This window comes from Mesocricetus auratus, unplaced genomic scaffold (genome assembly GCF_017639785.1).
Source record: "Mesocricetus auratus isolate SY011 unplaced genomic scaffold, BCM_Maur_2.0 Super-Scaffold_100024, whole genome shotgun sequence".
Taxonomy (NCBI): domain Eukaryota; kingdom Metazoa; phylum Chordata; class Mammalia; order Rodentia; family Cricetidae; genus Mesocricetus; species Mesocricetus auratus.
Window position 1 is genome coordinate 18,068,052 of NW_024429205.1, and position 17,842 is coordinate 18,085,893.

General features: G+C 50.7%; 1 protein-coding gene across 1 annotated transcript; it reads left to right on the forward strand.

Annotated features, from left to right (window-relative positions):
• The first annotated feature begins 1,087 nt into the window (after positions 1 to 1,087).
• Mfsd2b (major facilitator superfamily domain containing 2B) lies at positions 1,088 to 14,869 on the forward strand. Its single transcript, XM_040730963.1, has 14 exons — positions 1,088 to 1,196; positions 5,289 to 5,414; positions 7,332 to 7,456; positions 7,961 to 8,084; positions 8,376 to 8,454; positions 8,543 to 8,673; positions 10,519 to 10,609; positions 10,715 to 10,836; positions 11,321 to 11,404; positions 11,658 to 11,738; positions 11,948 to 12,057; positions 12,329 to 12,472; positions 12,770 to 12,946; positions 14,026 to 14,869. The coding sequence occupies exons 1-14, from the start codon at positions 1,104 to 1,106 to the stop codon at positions 14,048 to 14,050; spliced, it is 1,512 nt and encodes a 503-aa protein (XP_040586897.1). The 5' UTR covers positions 1,088 to 1,103; the 3' UTR covers positions 14,051 to 14,869.
• The last annotated feature ends 2,973 nt before the right edge of the window (positions 14,870 to 17,842 follow it).

Here is a 17,842-nt window from a genome sequence, read left to right on the forward strand (position 1 = left end):
TCTGTGTATCTTTAGAGTATCACGTTATGAATTTTAAAATGAGATTTTTTTCTGCTATTAGGAGTTACTTGTATATCCCAATACAAGTACTTTATAATTTGTGAATATTATCTCGCACGTGTGGGAGAACACAATTGCCTTGCCGCGTGTGATTATCTGCTGCACAAAGTTTGTCATTTTACTATGGTGCAACGTGTGCTTATGTCCTAAGGTACGGTTGTCTAATATGTGCATTGCACCTGTTGCTGGGCTTTGTGTCCCCAATAAACCAGGTTGGGCCGCCCATTCTCCATACACTAACTCAGTCACATGAGTGGCGAAAAGGGAGGCATATTCAGGGTTAGCACGTTGAGGACAGTAACGAAAAGATCCAATGACCTCCAAAGTCCAAGAGGAAGTGGGACTCCCCAGTCCGGCCACGGCAGTCAGCAAGACTAGCAGACAAGTAGAGATCCTTCTCTAAGAAGTTCCTTCCGGCTGCTCAGGGCCTTATCCCCAGGAGGAGTTGATTGTTGGGGGAGGGGGCTCTGACGAATTTCTGGGGTTCATTATTTCAGTAGTCTGATAATAGCAGGCAGGCTAGTCACACTCTTGACAGTTTTATACAGTGCAGCCCTTTGCCTTTTAAAGCACTCCTGGGACATTGCACCCACCGCTCTTACTCACGGCCTGGACTTAGTGGCACAGACATACCTACCAGTTAGCGATAGGAGAGCCTGGGGAATGTGCCGTTCAGGCTGAAAGCCCACTCAGCTATAGTAGAGTGTAGAGTGCATTGCTTCATTTAAAGACTAAATTTATTTGCTGGCTTTCACCCAAAGGGTGGGGGTGGGGTTAGCTAAGGGTTTCTGTCTAAAACACATCTGCCAAGAGAAGAAAATCGCCAGTCTCCGAGGACTTGGCAACTTTTCCCAGGTGTATGGCGATAGGCAAGCTCTTCCTTGGAGAAGAGAACCGGAAGCTTCGAGGTCCTGGGTATCCCCAAGCTGCTGCCACAGACCAGACCGCAAAGGACTGCTGGGACTCCCGAGGGGCCGGCTGCCTGCACGCCCCGGGCCACGCCCACTTGACTGGACCCACCCCAGGCACTACAGAGCCCAGAGATGCGCAGTCAGAGGAGCAGCCCTGAGATGTTGCCTCAGGAACCCACCCAGGCGGCCCCGGTAGCAGAGCCTCACACCCAGGAGCCAGGCTCGGTGAGCGCCAGGAGGGCGAGAGGGAAGTGGGTCTGCTCGGCGCTCCCTTGGGCAGGGAAGAGAGGCACCTGCCACAGCCTTTCATCCAGATGTTGGGCAGAGTAGAGTTTGGTGCCACTGGGACACCCCAGAGAAAATAGGATGGAACCCGGAGTCCTGACATGAAGTAGCAAATAGGCAGGAAGGACCTGGTCTCTCTAGTGTCCTGATCCCAGGCCACTGCGGGTCATTCTGGAAGCCTCTTCATCCCTGGCAGATGTTAGTAACAGGGCTGCCTCTCTTCCCCAAACTCCAGGCTGCTCCTGTGGACTTAGCCTCCCTCTGAAATCCTGTTGTTGCCCAGGCAGGAAGGGGCTTTGGAGGAACGGGGAGACGGCAGATGGGAACCCAAGGTGTTCTTAGGCCCTCTGCCGATTTCTCTATGGGAGATCTGGCGCTGAGCCTGATGCTGAGGCTAGTGCCAATGCCGGGGGAGGGGTTAAGAGCCTCGGACTGTGTCGTACTCAGCTGAGAACCTACCCCAGTCCCACCAGCAAGGTCTTTCTGCGGCTCAATAGACTACCTCCTCCATCCCCTATCTTTTTTTTTTTTTCAAGACAGGGTTTCTCTGTGTTGCTTTGGAGGCTGTCCTGGAACTCGCTCTGTAGACCAGGCTGGCCTCGAACTCACAGAGATCCGCCTGTCTCTGCCTCCCGAGTGCTGGGATTAAAGGTGTGAGCCACCAACGCCCGGCTCTCCATCCCCTATCTTGATTCAATGTTTACTATCAGGCAAAAGAAAACACATCCCTCAGCCTGGACACTACCCTGGGTGAAATGATAGATTCTAGATATCCCCTATGTGGAAGGAATTGGCAATAGGGTGGGAGGATGGGGGGGATGTGGGGGGGTGCGGGAGGAGGGGAGGGAGAGGGAACTGGGATTGACATGTAAAACAAGCTATTTAAAATTAAAAAAAAAGAAAAAAGAAAAGAAAAGACATCCCTCAGTTGGGAGGCATCGGTGTGCCTGTAGTCCCAGATCCTGGCTGAGGAGCCTGAGGCAGGAAGATTCCTGGAGGTTCTGAGAAGCACAGTAAGACCTTACCAGTCCTCATCAGAAAAGTGGATGAGTAGAAATGTAGCCCAGTGGCAGAGGGTTTCTCTACCATGGGAAGACTCCTATATTGGGCTGGGAACTCTCATTTTCCAGGAAAATTCAGAGAGACTGCCACGAAGCCCCAGTGTTTAATTATTCTAGTTCTATGAGGTGTGTATATCTGCGCTTTGCTTGTCAAGAAGCTGAGGCTCCACAAGGCTCAGTGCCTTGCCTAGGTCACACAGCCAGCTTGTCTGTTTGTACAATGCAGATTCCATGGACTGATGGGGTAAGGCGACCAAATGATCATTCCAAAGACTGCACCACCTCAGTTTCTGCTGGAATTTGTTGGGCTGGCCCTCCCTTATCTAAAACCTCCATAGGCCCATTTAGGGGGAAACAAGAGACTCATTATGGGATGGGAATCCACTCACACTGGATTTTGCCAATTAAGCTTTTGTGAAGCTGTAATAATGTTCACACAAATGTCAGAAAAAGAATGCACCCAGCTTTGAGAGTGGTTTTTCTCCTGGAGTAGGAAGCATGTGTGAAGTATGTGATAAACCTTATCTGGGAAGACCTTCCCTTCCATGCAGCCTGCCTGTGGTGCCTACAAGATACTGAACTGGTCCCTTCCTCTCACTTCTGTCCCCAGGCAAAGGATGAAAAAAATGATTCCTAGCATTATTTGAACATAGTGCACTTTACAGTGCCCTCCAGGCCATTGATTGTTTTAAAAACATATTAGCACCTACTGTACACTTAGGTACTGGAGGCGCCACAGCGAGTGAGGAAGTCTGTGCTCTCAGTTTTCCTGGTGTTGGGGAAAGGAGGAGTAGATCAGAGTTTACCAGGCAGTCTGGGCAATTCAGAGACCTAAGTTGTCAGGGACTGCCTCTGAGGAAGGAATATTTAAACTCACACCTGAATGGCAAACAATCAACTCTTGAAAGACACAGATGAACCTTCTAGAAAAGACAGAAAAACCCAAATGTTTTTCTTTTGTTTAAGTTAAAGAGAAAGCGCCCTAGATGGAGATGGATCGCAAACCATAGAGCTAGGGTTTATTCCAGGCGCAGGCGGGGGAGGGGGAGAGTGAGGGGGAGAGATGAGAAGAGATGAAGAGGGTCAGAGAAAAGAGAGAAGAGAGGGCGTAAATGGGCAGGGGTCTGTCTTTTTTTTTTTTGGTTTTTCGAGACAGGGTTTCTCTGTAGCTTTGGAGGCTGTCCTGGAACTCACTTTGTAGACCAGGCTGGCCTCGAACTCACAGAGATCCGCCTGCCTCTGCCTCCCAAGTGCTGGGATTAAAGGCATGCGCCACCAACGCCCAGCGGGGTCTGTCTTTCAAAGGGGTCCTTTATACCTGTGTGCAGACGAGTACTCATAGAAGTCAAGGCTGACCAGAGTGCTGCCTGAGTGCATTCTGCCAGGTGACAGGGGCGGGCCAGCATAATCCTGAACCTATCATTCTCACCTTTGCTTATTATTAAAAAGGTGGGGAGTTAGGCATGGCAGGCTAGGGAATAAGGCCGTCGAGTCCTCAAAACTGCTTCCTGCTGACCTGGGGGGAGTTGACCATCTTTGGGGGACCTGAGAAAGCTGGGCTGCTGCCACGTCTTGGCATAGCTGGTTGTTTCACTGCAGTCCAGGCTGTATGGGACTCTCTGGCGCCTCTTAGACCTGGCAAGATGTTAGCAGAGTACAGGACAAGGTTAGGTTTAGAAAAACCTTTTTTCTTAGGTTCTGGTACTTGAGGGGAGGATTGTAAGATGAGGGAAGAATTCCCAAGGGGGCCCCCAGATGAGGGTTTGAACAATAAGAACTCCACCAAGAAAGCTATTTGAAGTGAGGGAGGGAATGGGATCAGAGTGGGTTTGATTAGACAGTAAGGACTGACAAGTTACTGGTTTTAAACAGAGAGCAGACTTAGTCTGATCTATGTTATTCAAAGAGTACTGGCTGCTGCAGGGGGAGCCGACTGGTGGCCTAGGAGCCACTTAGGAGGCTCGCCTGATAGATGTGGCAAGGGGATTGGAAGAGAGGAACCAAGGATGACCAAGGCTGTGACCTGAGCCACTGAGCAGACATCAGTGCTGTTTGGCGCCATGTGGCTAATGGGGTTCGGAGCTGGTTTTACAGTGGGACAGCAGGAAGGAGCAGTGTTTAGACCGCTTGGGGCTGTGATAAGGCAATCAAATGTTTACGACTTCACCGGATAACTGAGGGACTGTGGTATTCCACAGTCCAGGCTCTTAGGCTATTTTGTGATACTACTCTGGCTAAGCAGTCTTTCGAAAAGAAAAGGCGTAAGCAAGGTTTGCTGGTGTCTATGATGTACATATCCCCATCACAGCTAAGGCCAGGGGCTCAAAAAGTAGCTTGCAAAAGTCACAAACATTGGACCACTGAGTGGGTAAATGTACCTGCCACCAAGTCTGATGACCTGAGTTTGATACCGGGGGTCCCCGGGGTAGAAAGAGAGAACCTACTGTGACCTCCACATGTGGAGCATGCACGCTCCCCTCCCCCCACAAGTAAATGTCAAATAAATCCAAACATCGAACAATCTATTCTCAGATCCACTGTTTCGTTCAGTCATCACAGCAACCTTGTGAAGTTGGCAGGGAGATCGAACCTAATAGATGAGGAAAACACAGTCTCGAAACATAAAGGGACTGTTTCAAAATCACACAGGGACCCATAGTTCCCTCCGATTACTGATTCAGTGCAGAAAGTGACTGTGACAGGAAGCACGAGGTGGGGGAGAGCAGAATACAAGGAAGAACTTCCCCCTGGAATGATGGTTTAGAGGTCATGGTTTCGAATTCTGTTTTTTAATTCTCTCTCAGTTCCCCCATAGGATGATCTGGGGTCAAAATGAGGCAGAGGTTGCTGAGGAGTCCTCAAGCTATCAGGGTTTTTATGAAAGCCATCAGGGTTTTTATGGAAGTCACTTGGGCATGGGGAGCTATTTTGTGCCTCTAGGAGTAGGGGTTAGTTCCTGTGTCTCTCCCAGGACAACAGAGCCTGTGGCCTCTCGGTGTGCACGAAGGTGTGCTATGGCATTGGTGGGGTCCCCAGCCAGGTGGCCTCCAGCGCCTCAGCCTTCTACCTGCAGATCTTCCTACTTGATGTGGCCCAGGTAAGCGTGGGCAGCAGCCCAGGGACCTCTGGTGGTTCCGCCTCCTCTCCACCCTTGCTGCCACTTTGGTGTTGGTAGAAGCCCTTTGACCCAACTTTGATAACACCATTAAAAATGCCGTGGAGGGGAATCTCTTCAGAAATACTCATCACATCCTGCTTGTACCAGGAAATCGAGAAAATAGCCAGGTGTGGTGACAGACACTTGTAATCCCAGCATTCCAGTAGAGAGGCAGCAACAGGAAGATCAGGAGTTCGAGGCCAGCCTTGGCTACATGAGATCCTGTCTCAAAACAAGATGGCGATAGATCAACAGGTAGAACGCTTCTCTGGTGCCCTGGTTAGGGTTACTATTGCTCTGAAGAGACACCATGACCATGGCAATTCTTTTTATTTTATTTTATTTTTTTATTCATTTTACATACTAACCACAGTTCCCCCTCCCTCCCCTAGCCACAGCAAGTCTTTTCCCCGCCCCCCTCCCCAGACAGGGTTTCTCCATGTAACAGTCCTGACTGTCCTGTAACTCACTTTGTAGACCAGTTTGGCCTCAAACTCACAAAGATCTTCCTGCTTCTACTTCCAAGTGCTGGGATTAAAGACCTGCGCTACCACTGCATGGCCACAGCAAGTCTTATAAAAGAGACATTTAATTGTGGTGCCTAGCTTATAGTTCAGAGGTTCAGTCCATTATGGCAGGGAGCATGACAGCACACAGGCAGGCTTGGTGCTGGAGAAATAACTGAGTGTCCTACATCTTGCAGGCAGCAGGAAGTCGACTGACTCTCTGGGCAGTATCCTGAGTATATGAAACCTCAAAGCCCACCCCCACAGTGACACACTTCCTCCAACAAGGCCATACTCACTCCAAGAAAGCCACACCTCCTAATAGTGCTCCTCCTTATGAGAGAAGGAGCAAGCCATAGCACACCTTACCTCCTAAGCGTCTCAGCAGAGAAGAGAGAAATTTCCTGTGTTTTCCTGCTTATATCCTGTTTCTGCCCAGCTACATCACTTCCTGTCTGTATAGGCCTCCAGACCTCCGTGGTTAGCTAGTGGCAAGCTCCATTCTCTGACCCCCAGACAGGTTTTATTTGTGAAAGAAAGATATTACCACATTATGGGGTCAATTACATTCAAACCACCACACCTAGCATGCATGAAATGGGCAAGGTGGTGCAATCCTATAATTCCAATAGTAGAGACAGGGTTGGAAGTTCAAGGTCATCCTTGACTACATACTGAGCTTGAGACAAGAAACTATCTCATTGGTTCTCAACCTTCCTAATGCTGCAACCCTTTAATACAGTTTCTCATTTTATGGGGACCCCCAACCATAAAATTATTTCAGTGCTACTTCATAATTGTAATTTTGCTACTGTTATGAATAATATTGTAAATATCGGACATGTAACACCCCCCACCCTTGTGGGGTCACGACCCAGAGGTTGAGAACCACTGTTTTATCTCAAAAACAAAAGGCAAAACAATAGTGACAGAGTGCTTGTGTAAAGCTATCAGTGTTAGCCCTCTCCTCACTGGCTCTGATGTCCCTTAGAGCTTTCTGGAATATGTCCTGGGCAGGAACCCTTTCTTTTCTTTTCTTTTCTTTTTTTTTTTTTTTTTTTTTTTTTTTTTTTGGTTTTTCGAGACAGGGTTTCTCTGTATTGTTTTGGAGACTGTCCTGGAACTAGCTCTGTAGACCAGGCTGGCCTCGAACTCACAGAGATCCACCTGCCTCTGCCTCCCAAGTGCTGGGATTAAAGGTGTGTGCCACCAACTCCCGGCTTAGCAGGAACTCTTTCTACCTTGACTCCAGCCCCAAACGAGGCCCCAGACCTCCCTTCCCATGGGCGTGCAAGCCTGACTGCAGCCCCCGATTCTGGGGGCCTTGGCGGTAGCCTCTTGATGATTTCAGGTGCCTGCTGCCCAGGTGTCACTTGCCTTGTTCGGAGGGAAGGTGTCTGGGGCAGTTGCGGACCCTGTGGCTGGCTTCTTCATCAACAAAAGCAGAAGGACAAGAGCTGGACGGCTAATGCCCTGGTGAGCAATCCCTTGGTGCTTGGACCCCGCTGTGTCACTGTCGCAGCCTGTTTCTTAGGAGACAGGCCTGTACAGTGCAGATGAAGTAGATCAGAATAGGAGTCCAGGGACATGCTGAAGGATTGTCTGTCCCTCATCAGTGGGCCCAGGGCTGAACAAGCTGCCAGTGCTCCCGGCTCCGTCCAGGGCCCATGTGGTGGGACTAGGTTGGAAGGCAACGGGCCTGTGCTCCAGGAAACCAAATTTAGTGCCTTGTAGGTGCTAGCCAAATGCTCTACTCCGAAGTGAAACTCAGTTCTCCAGTGTTCTGGATACAGGGGCCCTGGCCAGAGTCCCAATAGTGAACCCCTCCTTTTGTTACCTTCACTTCCCCAGTCTCCGTGAGAGCCCCAGCTCCAGGGTGCCCCTCAACGGGCGGGCGGAGAAAGGGTGAGGTTTTTCCCGCTGGGTGCCTGGTGCTTGCTTACCTGTTGTAGGCACAGCGCCTCAGCTGCACCTCTACAGGGCGCTGGGCTGCATGCCCTTAATTGCGCTGGCCTACTTCTTCCTGTGGTTCCTGCCCCCGTTCACCAGCCTCCGTGGGCTCTGGTACACCACCTTCTATTGCCTGTTCCAGGCCCTGGCCACGGTGAGTGTGTGACCTCCCCTCCAAGCCCCCTCCAGGCCGCTGCAGGTCTGGACTCGCTGCTCTGACCTGCCCGTCAGTGCTTGGAAACCAGCATTAACAACACTGGCTCTGCTCAGGCCTTGCTTCGGAGTCCTTAGCTTTGAGAGTCGGATGATTTGGCCTTTTAGGGATCTGTATGGGACAGGGTGGCTGCTGGCTTTTGCACAGCGAAGTGGCAGGGGAAGGAGACACAGACTTTGAGTGACAGTATGGGTGGTGGAGGCCATCCTAAGCTCTGAGGGGCCATCCCAGTTCTTCCAGGTACCCTACACGGCCCTCACTATGATGCTCACCCCCAGCCCTAGGGAGCGAGACTCTGTCACTGCATACCGTGAGTACAGTTCTGTGTTCGGGCCAGAAGCCGCTGTCCTTCCGATCCTGCAGCTCACCATGTCACTTTGTACATGCTCTGTCTCCAGGGATGACCATGGAGATGGCAGGGACACTGATGGGAGCTACTGTCCACGGGCTCATCGTATCCAGTGCCCATGGGTCTCGGAGGTGTGAGGATCCTGGGCTTTCCGGGAGTACTGCTGTCTCCCCAGATGTAGTAAGTGTCTGAGGTATCCAGGACCCTTGCTGTGAGGTCAACTCTTTCCTCCAGGGATGTTCTTCTGTTGTATCTTCCTCTTGGGTCAGGATACCCATCAGTTCCCTACCTCTAACTGAACTCACAAGCCCCAACAACTATCAGGTTATCCACTGAGCCTGGAAGGGAGGGAGGGAAGGAGGCAGGAAGGTAGAGAGGGAAGGAGAAAGGGAGGGAGGGAGGGAGGGAGGGAGGGAGGGAGGGAGGGAGGGAAGGAGGGAAGGAGGGAAGGAGGAAAGGAGGGAGGGAACAGGGAAAGGAAGAAAGAAGGTAGGGAGGGAAGCCAGGCAGTGGTGGCGCACGCCTTTAATCCCAGCACTCTGGAGGCAGAGGCAGGAGGATCTCTGTGAGTTTGAGACCAGCCTGGTCTACAAGAGCTAGTTCCAGGACAGCCTCCAAAGCCACAGAGAAACCCTGTCTCAAAAAACCACAAAAAAAAGGAGGAAGAGAGAGAGAGAGAGAGAGAGAGAGAGAGAGAGAGAGAGAGAGAGAGAGAGAGAGAGAGAGAGAGAGAGAGAGAGAGAGAGAGAACAGGAAGCAAACCACTAGCAGATGTAGCTCGGTGGTAGAGCACTTGACCAGCATGCATGAGGTACTAAATAGATTCAATCACCAGACATGGCCAAAACAAACCAAATAGCAACAGCAAAACCTCAAGTGAGGCATGGTGGTCTACATGGGGGATGGAGACAGGAGGAGCTAGCTTTGGTTATACAGTCAGTTTAAAGCCAGCCTGACAGCACTCGGGAGGCAGAGGCAGGTGGATCTCTGTGAGTTCGAGGCCAGTCTGGTCTACAAAGTGAGTTCCAGGACAGCCTCCAAAGCCACAGAGAAACCCTGTCTCGAAAAACCAAAATAAATAAATAAATAAATAAAAATAAAGCCAGCCTGAGCTATATGAAACCTGTCTAGAAAAATCTAAAGCACTCAGCATGTGTGATTCTTGGGGTGGGGAGATGACAAACGGCTAACAGACAAGAACAACAGCAATAGAAAATGCAGAGGTCGGGTTACAGCTCCGTTGGTAGCCTATTTGCCTAGCAAGTTCAAAGCCCTTCAGCACCTTCTAAGCCAAACGATGGCTCACTGCTGTAATCCCAGCACCCAGGAGGTGGAGGCAGGAAGATCCCAAGTACAAGATCATCCTTGGCTACATAGTGAATTTTAGGTCAGTGTGGGCAACACAAAGACCTTGCCTCAAAAAAAAATTTTCACATACAAAATTACCAACAATTTCGGTACATTGAAAGCAGAGAACTTGGGCCAAGAATAGGGCTCTTTCAAGGCATGGAGCTCGTCTGGGAAAGCCATTCTGCACTCCATTCCTTCCCCTCCCAGAAGCGCCCTCTGCCCTCATTGGCTATCCCCCCAAGCATCTCTGTATCTGCATCTTTATTTTCTCTGTATTTCATCTGGGTCACCATCCATCACACTTATCTGCCCATGGATCTGTTCACCACTCCCCACCGCCAGCCTTACTGTGGATGAGGGACCACTCACTCGTCATTGTAACCTCAGGATCTAGGACACAGAAGTTAGCAGCAGTGCCTATTTGCTGACTAAGATGGGACAGTAAGCATGCTGACCTCTGGTGCCATGGATGTTCCCTTGCATAGCGGGGTAAAGAGTCATCAGATAAGCAAGCCTGTACGGGGCTCTTAGGCCTAACTCCGAGCAAACCGGAGGAACAGAAGCCAGCTTCTTTGGGCTTGGAGTGATGATCTTTCTGCTGGCAGCGAGAGGTACCCCTGCATTCCTCCATGGGCTGCAAACGTTACCCTCAGTGCAATTCTGTCCCTCCCGCAGGCTCGCCTCTACTGCATTGCGGCTGCTGTGGTTGCCTTGACTTACCCTGTGTGTGGCAGTTTTCTGTGCCTAGGAGTGAAGGAGCGGCCAGGTATGGGGGCGCAGTGAAGACGTGAGAGGCAGAGGCTGGGAGCAGGACTCCTCGGGGTGAGTTTCTGAACCCTGCCGGTCCAGGTAGCACCTTCTTGTTTTTCAGACACTTCTGCTCCAGCCTCTGGTCCAGGCCTGAGCTTCTTCACGGGGCTCGCTATCACTTCCCGGCACCCGCCCTACTTGAATCTGGTGGTCTCCTTCTTGTTCATCTCAGCTGCCGTCCAGGTACTGCTGGCCAAGTGATCTTTGATTTGCTCTGGCTGTGGTAACTGTAAACAGGCATTTGAAATAGGGTCTCGTGTACCCCAGGCGGGCCTTGAACTTGCTATGTAGCTGATTCTCCTGCCTCCATGCAAGTGCTGGGGTTACAAGCATCCATCATCGTGCCCAGTTTAGGTTTCAGTTTTATGGGGATGATGCATGGTTGAGAGAGGTGGTGAGAGGTGTGGCTTGTGTGATCGGGGTCCCCAGGGAGTTGATGGTGTCTGGGAGAACATCCTCTCATATGACCTGAAGTCTAGTCAAATCCACCTGATCTTGACTATGCAAACGGGCAGTGCCCGAGGAATGGTGCTCACATCTATGGTGACGGAGAATCGTTGAGTTCAAGGACTCTATGAAGAGGCCTCACAGGAGCCCTTCCCCTTACACGTGACATCTCAGTTCCTACCAGCTCCTGCATATGACCGTCTCCTGTGCATCTCCTCAGGTGGAACAAAGCTACCTGGTCCTGTTCTGTACACACGCCTCCCGGCTCCAAGACCATGTCCAGAACTTGGTGCTAACCATCCTGGTAAGGGGACCAAAGAGATGGAGGCTGGGGCTCTTGGGGCCAGAGTTCTCATGGCCACATTTTATGTCAGTCTCATTCCAGCAGAGGGTGGTGCAGCAGAGGGCGGTGCTGGGGAGTCAGACTCAAAATGTTAATGGCTACCGGTTCCAACCAGACAGTCCGAGGCTGGGGGTCCTTTCTAAAAGCAAGGGCTATGAGGTCTGGGGGAAGATGTGGTCCTCAGGATCTGCTGGGATGATGCTCTCTGTCACAGATCTCAGCTGTGCTGAGCACCCCACTGTGGGAGTGGGCTCTCCAGCGGTTTGGGAAGAGGACGTCCGCGTTCGGGATCTGTGTGAGTGAAGCAAGAAGCAAGGCTCGGGGTGGCTGAAGAGGTAACCATGGAACCTGAGCTCAGCAGAGTTTAGATCTGGGTTCCCTTGGTTCTGCTGGGCCTAGCACAGGACCAGGTGCAGGGCTTATCATGCATAACAAAGGTTGAGCCTGTAAATGAGGAAACAAGCCAGGAAAATGGTGAACCAGCTCACAGGTCTCTCTCCCCAGGTGATGGTACCCTTTTCTGTCTTACTGGCTGCTGTGCCCTCAGCGCCCGTGGCCTATGTTGTGGCCTTTGTCTCTGGTGTGAGCATTGCTGTGTCGCTGCTGCTACCCTGGTAGGCTGGATGAAGGGATGAGGGATTGGGAGCCTCACATCCTCCCACAAGGGAGTCTCTCTTCCTCCTGCTGTCCTACTCCCTGTGTGGGGCCACCAGTTCCTTCCTTGGAGCTTTCCTAAAAAGGAGTCCACAAGAGAACAGGGAAGCAGACATCCTGTTGGACGCTGTGGGTTGGTTCTGAGCAGAGGTCTCCAACGTAGTCTCTGCCCTCCTAAGGACTCCTGGCTTAAAATAGCAAAGAGGGCTGACTCCATGCACCTGCCCCTAGGTCCATGTTGCCAGATGTGGTGGATGACTTCCAGTTGCAGCACCAGCATGGCCCAGGCGTGGAGACCATCTTCTACTCATCCTACGTCTTCTTCACCAAGCTCTCAGGCGCAGGCGCCCTGGGCATCTCCACCCTCAGTTTGGAGTCAGTTCTAGGGCTGGGGTATACCACACGCACAAAAGACCAGGGGGGTGGGGAGAGGAGACAGAACCCCCGCCCTAGAGGTCACCCGAGAGTCTGGAGTGCATGCTCCACTCTAGGGAGTGGGGGGACCCCATCATCAGGACTAAGGGGCTCCAAACTCCTCTCTGGCCCATCACATACCCAGTCTTGGTAGAAGTCAGTTTTCAGGAGAGGGTGGGGGTGACATGTCTGTGACTTCTGCACCCAAGGAGTCATGCTCAGTAGAGCTGACAGAAAGGAGGGGTGGTGTTTCTCCAGGTTTGCAGGATATGAGGCAGGGGCCTGCCAGCAAGCAGAAGAAGTGGTGGTCACCCTCAAGGTCCTTATCGGTGCTGTGCCCACCTGTATGATCCTTATTGGTCTGTGCATCCTCATGGTTGGCCCTACTCCCAAGATACCAAGCCAGGACACCTCCTCCCAGCAAAGCCTTCGGAGGTGGGCAGTGCTTATGCACGGGTACACATGGGCAGGGTTACCAGTTTAAGATACACACACACACACACACACACACACACACACACACACACACATGAAGGCACCCTGGAACCTAACAGCTAACACTAGCCAAGCCATCGGATTTCAGACTGCTTGCCTCAGCTTCAGTGACACTCTTTGTTCCTAGATTTCCTTCTATCTCTAGTCTTCAACCTCAGTCTTCTCCCTTGGACAACCTGGTAGATGGGGGATGTGAGAGGTCCCTAGATCTCCCTTGTACCCCTCTACCCGTGTGACCTTGAACACCTCCCACCTGGTGACTCTGGTTATCCTTAGCCCCGCACTTCTGTCAAGTTCCACAGCCAGGAGCATCATTCATTGCACAGCCATACTCACTGTCCCACAAGCACGCTAGCCAGGTGCAGGAAGCCTTCAGGAGACCTCACCCTCTCCTCCCTACACTTCTCCTTCTGGTTCTCCATCTCCAAGAGTGGAATCACTGTCTGCCCCAGTGCCAAAGCCTGGGAGATTCCTGGTCTCCCCACTCATGGCTGCTGAATGGCTGCCTGGGCTTGTCCTTCCCCTACCATACACCCACTACTGTGCTGTGTGTACTGCCTGCCTTTCCCAGGATAGTGCAGGAATCTTGCATCTGGGGATATATTGCATTAATCCTATCTCAGGAGCTCAGCACAGGGTCCAGGGCCAAATAGGTACCTATTAGGAACTGTGTGCTACCACATCAACACACGTCTGGCCCACAGATGTTCCTACTTGTGAATACACAAGTCGGTGTCCATCTCTACATAGGATGCACACGGTGCTATCACCAGCAGCCCCTCACTTTTCACAGCTGATAACATCAGCCTTCAGCAAAAGGACCCCGAGATCATGCTCTCCACTCTAACAATGCCTAGAGGTTGGGGACTTGCCTGATGGGACTTGGAGGACTTGGGCTGTGGCTTTAGTGGGCCTGTGAGTGGAGAGTTGCTGGCGAGACATGGAACAGCCACTGAAACTTCTGTGACACTCTGTGACATCTCACCTCCCTTTCTCCTCGGTTTCTTCCCTTCCCTCAGGAGAACTAGCTATAGCCTCGCCTGAACTTGAAGGGGACTTCTGTGAGCTGGAAAAGCAGAAGCCTGCATTTTCTGGAACTCTCTGTCCAGCGACGCCCCCGGCCCCCCAGCATACCCTAGCAGTATAGTACATGGCATTTCCTCTTGTGAATGGAGACTTTAGTGACGTCCCCTGAAGGAGCAGGCTCAGGCTCCAGGAACCCTACTCGGCACCTACTTACCTGCTGGCCCTGGACCTTTCAGACTTGAAGCCCAGACTACTCCACCTTCAAGAAACCTCAGACTCTGAAAGCATCCTCCAAGACTGTTTCTAGCGTCATGAGGCTCCTGCCTACTCCAGTCTGTACACTCCCTTTGCTAGACAGCAGACCTCCATACACGGGAAAACCGACCTGGTTTGCACAGTCCCCAGTGGACACCTGCTGAGAATACAGAAAAGCAGGGACACAGTGTGAATGGGCAAACTGAGGACACATGACATTTTGCAGGCTAAGCAGACCCACCTGACACACAGGTGTTTGCCCAACATTTTGCTCTGTTCACATGAATGGAGGTCCCTGCTTCCATCAGTAGACATAGGATGGCATCCTTCTCTCTCAGCTGACTGAATAGTCATTTCTTGTTTGAACAAATACCTTATGTATACCTCAGGATGGATATGTCAATCAAATCAATAATGCTGACAAAGCTCCAGACTATATGGTTAATACTGAGTGCCAACTTGGCAGGATTTAGAATTACCTGGTTAATTCATGTGGGAAGACCTTCTCTGTAAGTGACACCATTGCATGGCCTTGGGTCCCAGGCTGAAGGAAAGAGAGTAAGCAAAACACTTGCTTCCTAACTTTGGATGCCATGTGATTGGCTTCTTCAAGCTCCCGTTGCCATGACTACCCAACCCTGGGTCCCTGAGCCAGAATAAACCCTTCCTCTTTTTTTTTTTTTTTTTTTTTTTTTTCTGAGACAGGGCTTCTCTGTGCAGCCCTAGCTGTCCTGGAACTCACTCTGTGAACCAAGCTGGCCTTGAACACACAGATACCCACCTGCCTCTGCCTCCTGAGTGCTGGGATTAGAGGGGTGCACCACCCTGCTTGGCCAACCCTTCGTTCCTTAAGTGGCTTTTATCAGGGTACTTTAGCATAGTAACAAGAAAACTACTACAGGGCGGAAGCCCTCAATGCTAGTTCACTACCCTGAACACTGCCCTTCAGAACTCTAATCTCCTTGGCTTGGTCTCCATCTCTGACCACACTTCCCTCTTTGCTTCTGCTTCGGTGCTCCTTCCCCTGCCTTCCCAGGGCAGTGTGACCTCGCTTACCACGGCCACCCATATGCCTATGCCGCTGCAGACTCCACCCCAAACCCAGGGCTCTCTGCTGAGCTCCAGCGCCCCAGACCCAACCCCCCCAAGTGCTTTTCAGGCAGTCCCAACATCACGAATCCAAACAGAACTCACCTTCCTGCCATCGGAGAGATATTTGATAAAAACTAAATGCATCCATAATAGAAGCACGTAGAAGACCAAGAACAAACAGAAATTTCTTCCTGAAAGAAGATATCCTCTAGCAAATATCATTCTTTCTATGTATGAGACAGGACTTTGCCATATAGCTCAAGTTGACTTCAAATTCTCCAGTGTTGGCTTAGCCTACCAAATACTGAGATCCCAGATGTGTGCCCTGCTTGACAGATTGTGTGTGTGTGTGTGTGTGTGTGTGCATATACATTATTTGGTTTGTTTGTTTTCCAGGTAAGGACTGAGTATAAAGCCTTAGGTATAGCTAGATGAGCTATGGATATGGCCTCTGAACTATATCCTAGCCCAACATTCTTCACAGAAAACAAAACAATCCTTATATTCAGGAAAATACTAGGACCTACACCAATCTTAAGCAAAAAAAGAAGAAAGCATTATAAGGCCTGGCCTCAAAATACTACAAAGCAATTAGTCGTATCCCAACAGCATCACAGTAAGAGCCATTTCTGGCGAAAAGATCACAGAGAGACTTCTCAAGTATTTGCGTACGGAGATATTTACAAAAGTATCCAAAGCCATATGGTTCATAACTTCAGAAATAAAGCCAGGAAACAACCAAATGCCCCTGCTAGCAGTGCTGTAAATTGTGCCAAGTCACACAGTAAAAATAACATACACATAAGAGGATACATCTTAGCAATAATACGGAGCGGGCTGAGGGAACTTAGTGGGAACGTGCTTAAGCATGAGGACTCAGACCCTTAGCATCCAGGTAAAAGCCTGGGACAGCATGCATGGCCCTGCTCACCTGGGCCCCAGTGCTTGGGTGGGTTGGGGAGGAAGACAGTAAGACCCTAGGAGCTCAATGGCCTGCAAGCTCTGCCACAATGGTGAGCACCCCATTCCGTCTCAGGAAACAAAGGTGGAGGGGTTGGAACAATGGCTCAGTCAGAGTAAGCATGAGGCTCTGAGTTTGGTTCCCAGAACTCCCATTAAAAGTCATCAAGCCAGGCTGTGGTGGTGCATGCCTTTAATCCCAGCACTCGGGAGGCAGAGGCAGGCGGATCTCTGTGAGTTCGAGGCCAGGCTGGACCGACAGCCTCCAAAACAATACAGAGAAACCCTGCCTCGTAACCCCCCCCCAAAAAAAAACGAACAAAAGTCATCAAGCTCCTCCCTAAGCCAGCAAGAACTGGACTGGCTTCTGTTGTTCCAATGACTTAACAGCAGAGGCCAAGGAAGTGTCTGTGTGAGAGTTGTCATTCGTTGGAATCAGATTTGGTATACAGAAACAATTTACATTCTGCACTATATCCACCAGAGGAAGAAACACAAAGCCAACAGCTATGCATAAGCGAATACAGACCACTTCTCTAAAGCAGTGATACGACCACACCATCAGAACATTCCAGAGTCTCAATTGCCATTTGAGATTTCCCTGAACTTGTACCAAGTATTCTGCCCTGGGAAACGGTGATTATAAAGTACATCCCGAGGCATTCGCATTGATCTTACTCAGGGTCTCTTAGCCCCTCTCTTTAGGATTCCTAATAGCAGTGATTTCATCACACCCCAGACACTTCCTGTGCAGATGGAGTCGGCCTCAGACTCCCCTCAGCCACCACTCTCCAGCCACTGATTACAGACAAGAGCACTCCCGTCCATTATCCCAGCAGTTGTCTGATGCATCCCAACCACAAAATGGGCCTCTGCCGCTCTCCTAGCCTAGCTCCATCTTCATAAACTGCAACAGACAGACAGGAGTCCCCGAAGGCACAAGATATTTCCTCCCCGGGTAATTTTAAAGGAAAGAGGGGGGGAGCATATGTGTTAATGGAGCCTCGATGGTTGAAACAATGTATCTGCAGATGTGCAGCACTTCCAACCCTGATCAACCTGGCCGCCTGCAGAGACTGACACACACTGGGGATACTGCCTGAAGCAGCCCGTGTCCCGCTGAGGGGAATGAAGGCTCTTCCCGCCATACTGAGATGGTAGCTTATCAGTACACACCAACGGACATGCTTTCCAACTTTAGATTCTGTGAAATGTTCAACATTTTGAAACCCTTTCTGATTCTACACTGGTCTCTTAGGGAGTGAAAAGAGAATTACTGAAGTTGAAGTGACAAGCTGGGGTGGAGGCCCAGAGCTCAGTGGAAGGAGAGCCTTGTATTGTGAAGTTAGGCCTGAACCCTAACTTTAGAAACAAACAAATGAAAAGTTAATCAAGAAGGTGATTACTGGGAGGGAAAATGGGAAATGTCTGTGATCCTCAAACTGGAAAACAAATCAACTCATCTCAAGAAAAAACCATGAGTGGCAATGGCAAGAAAAATAG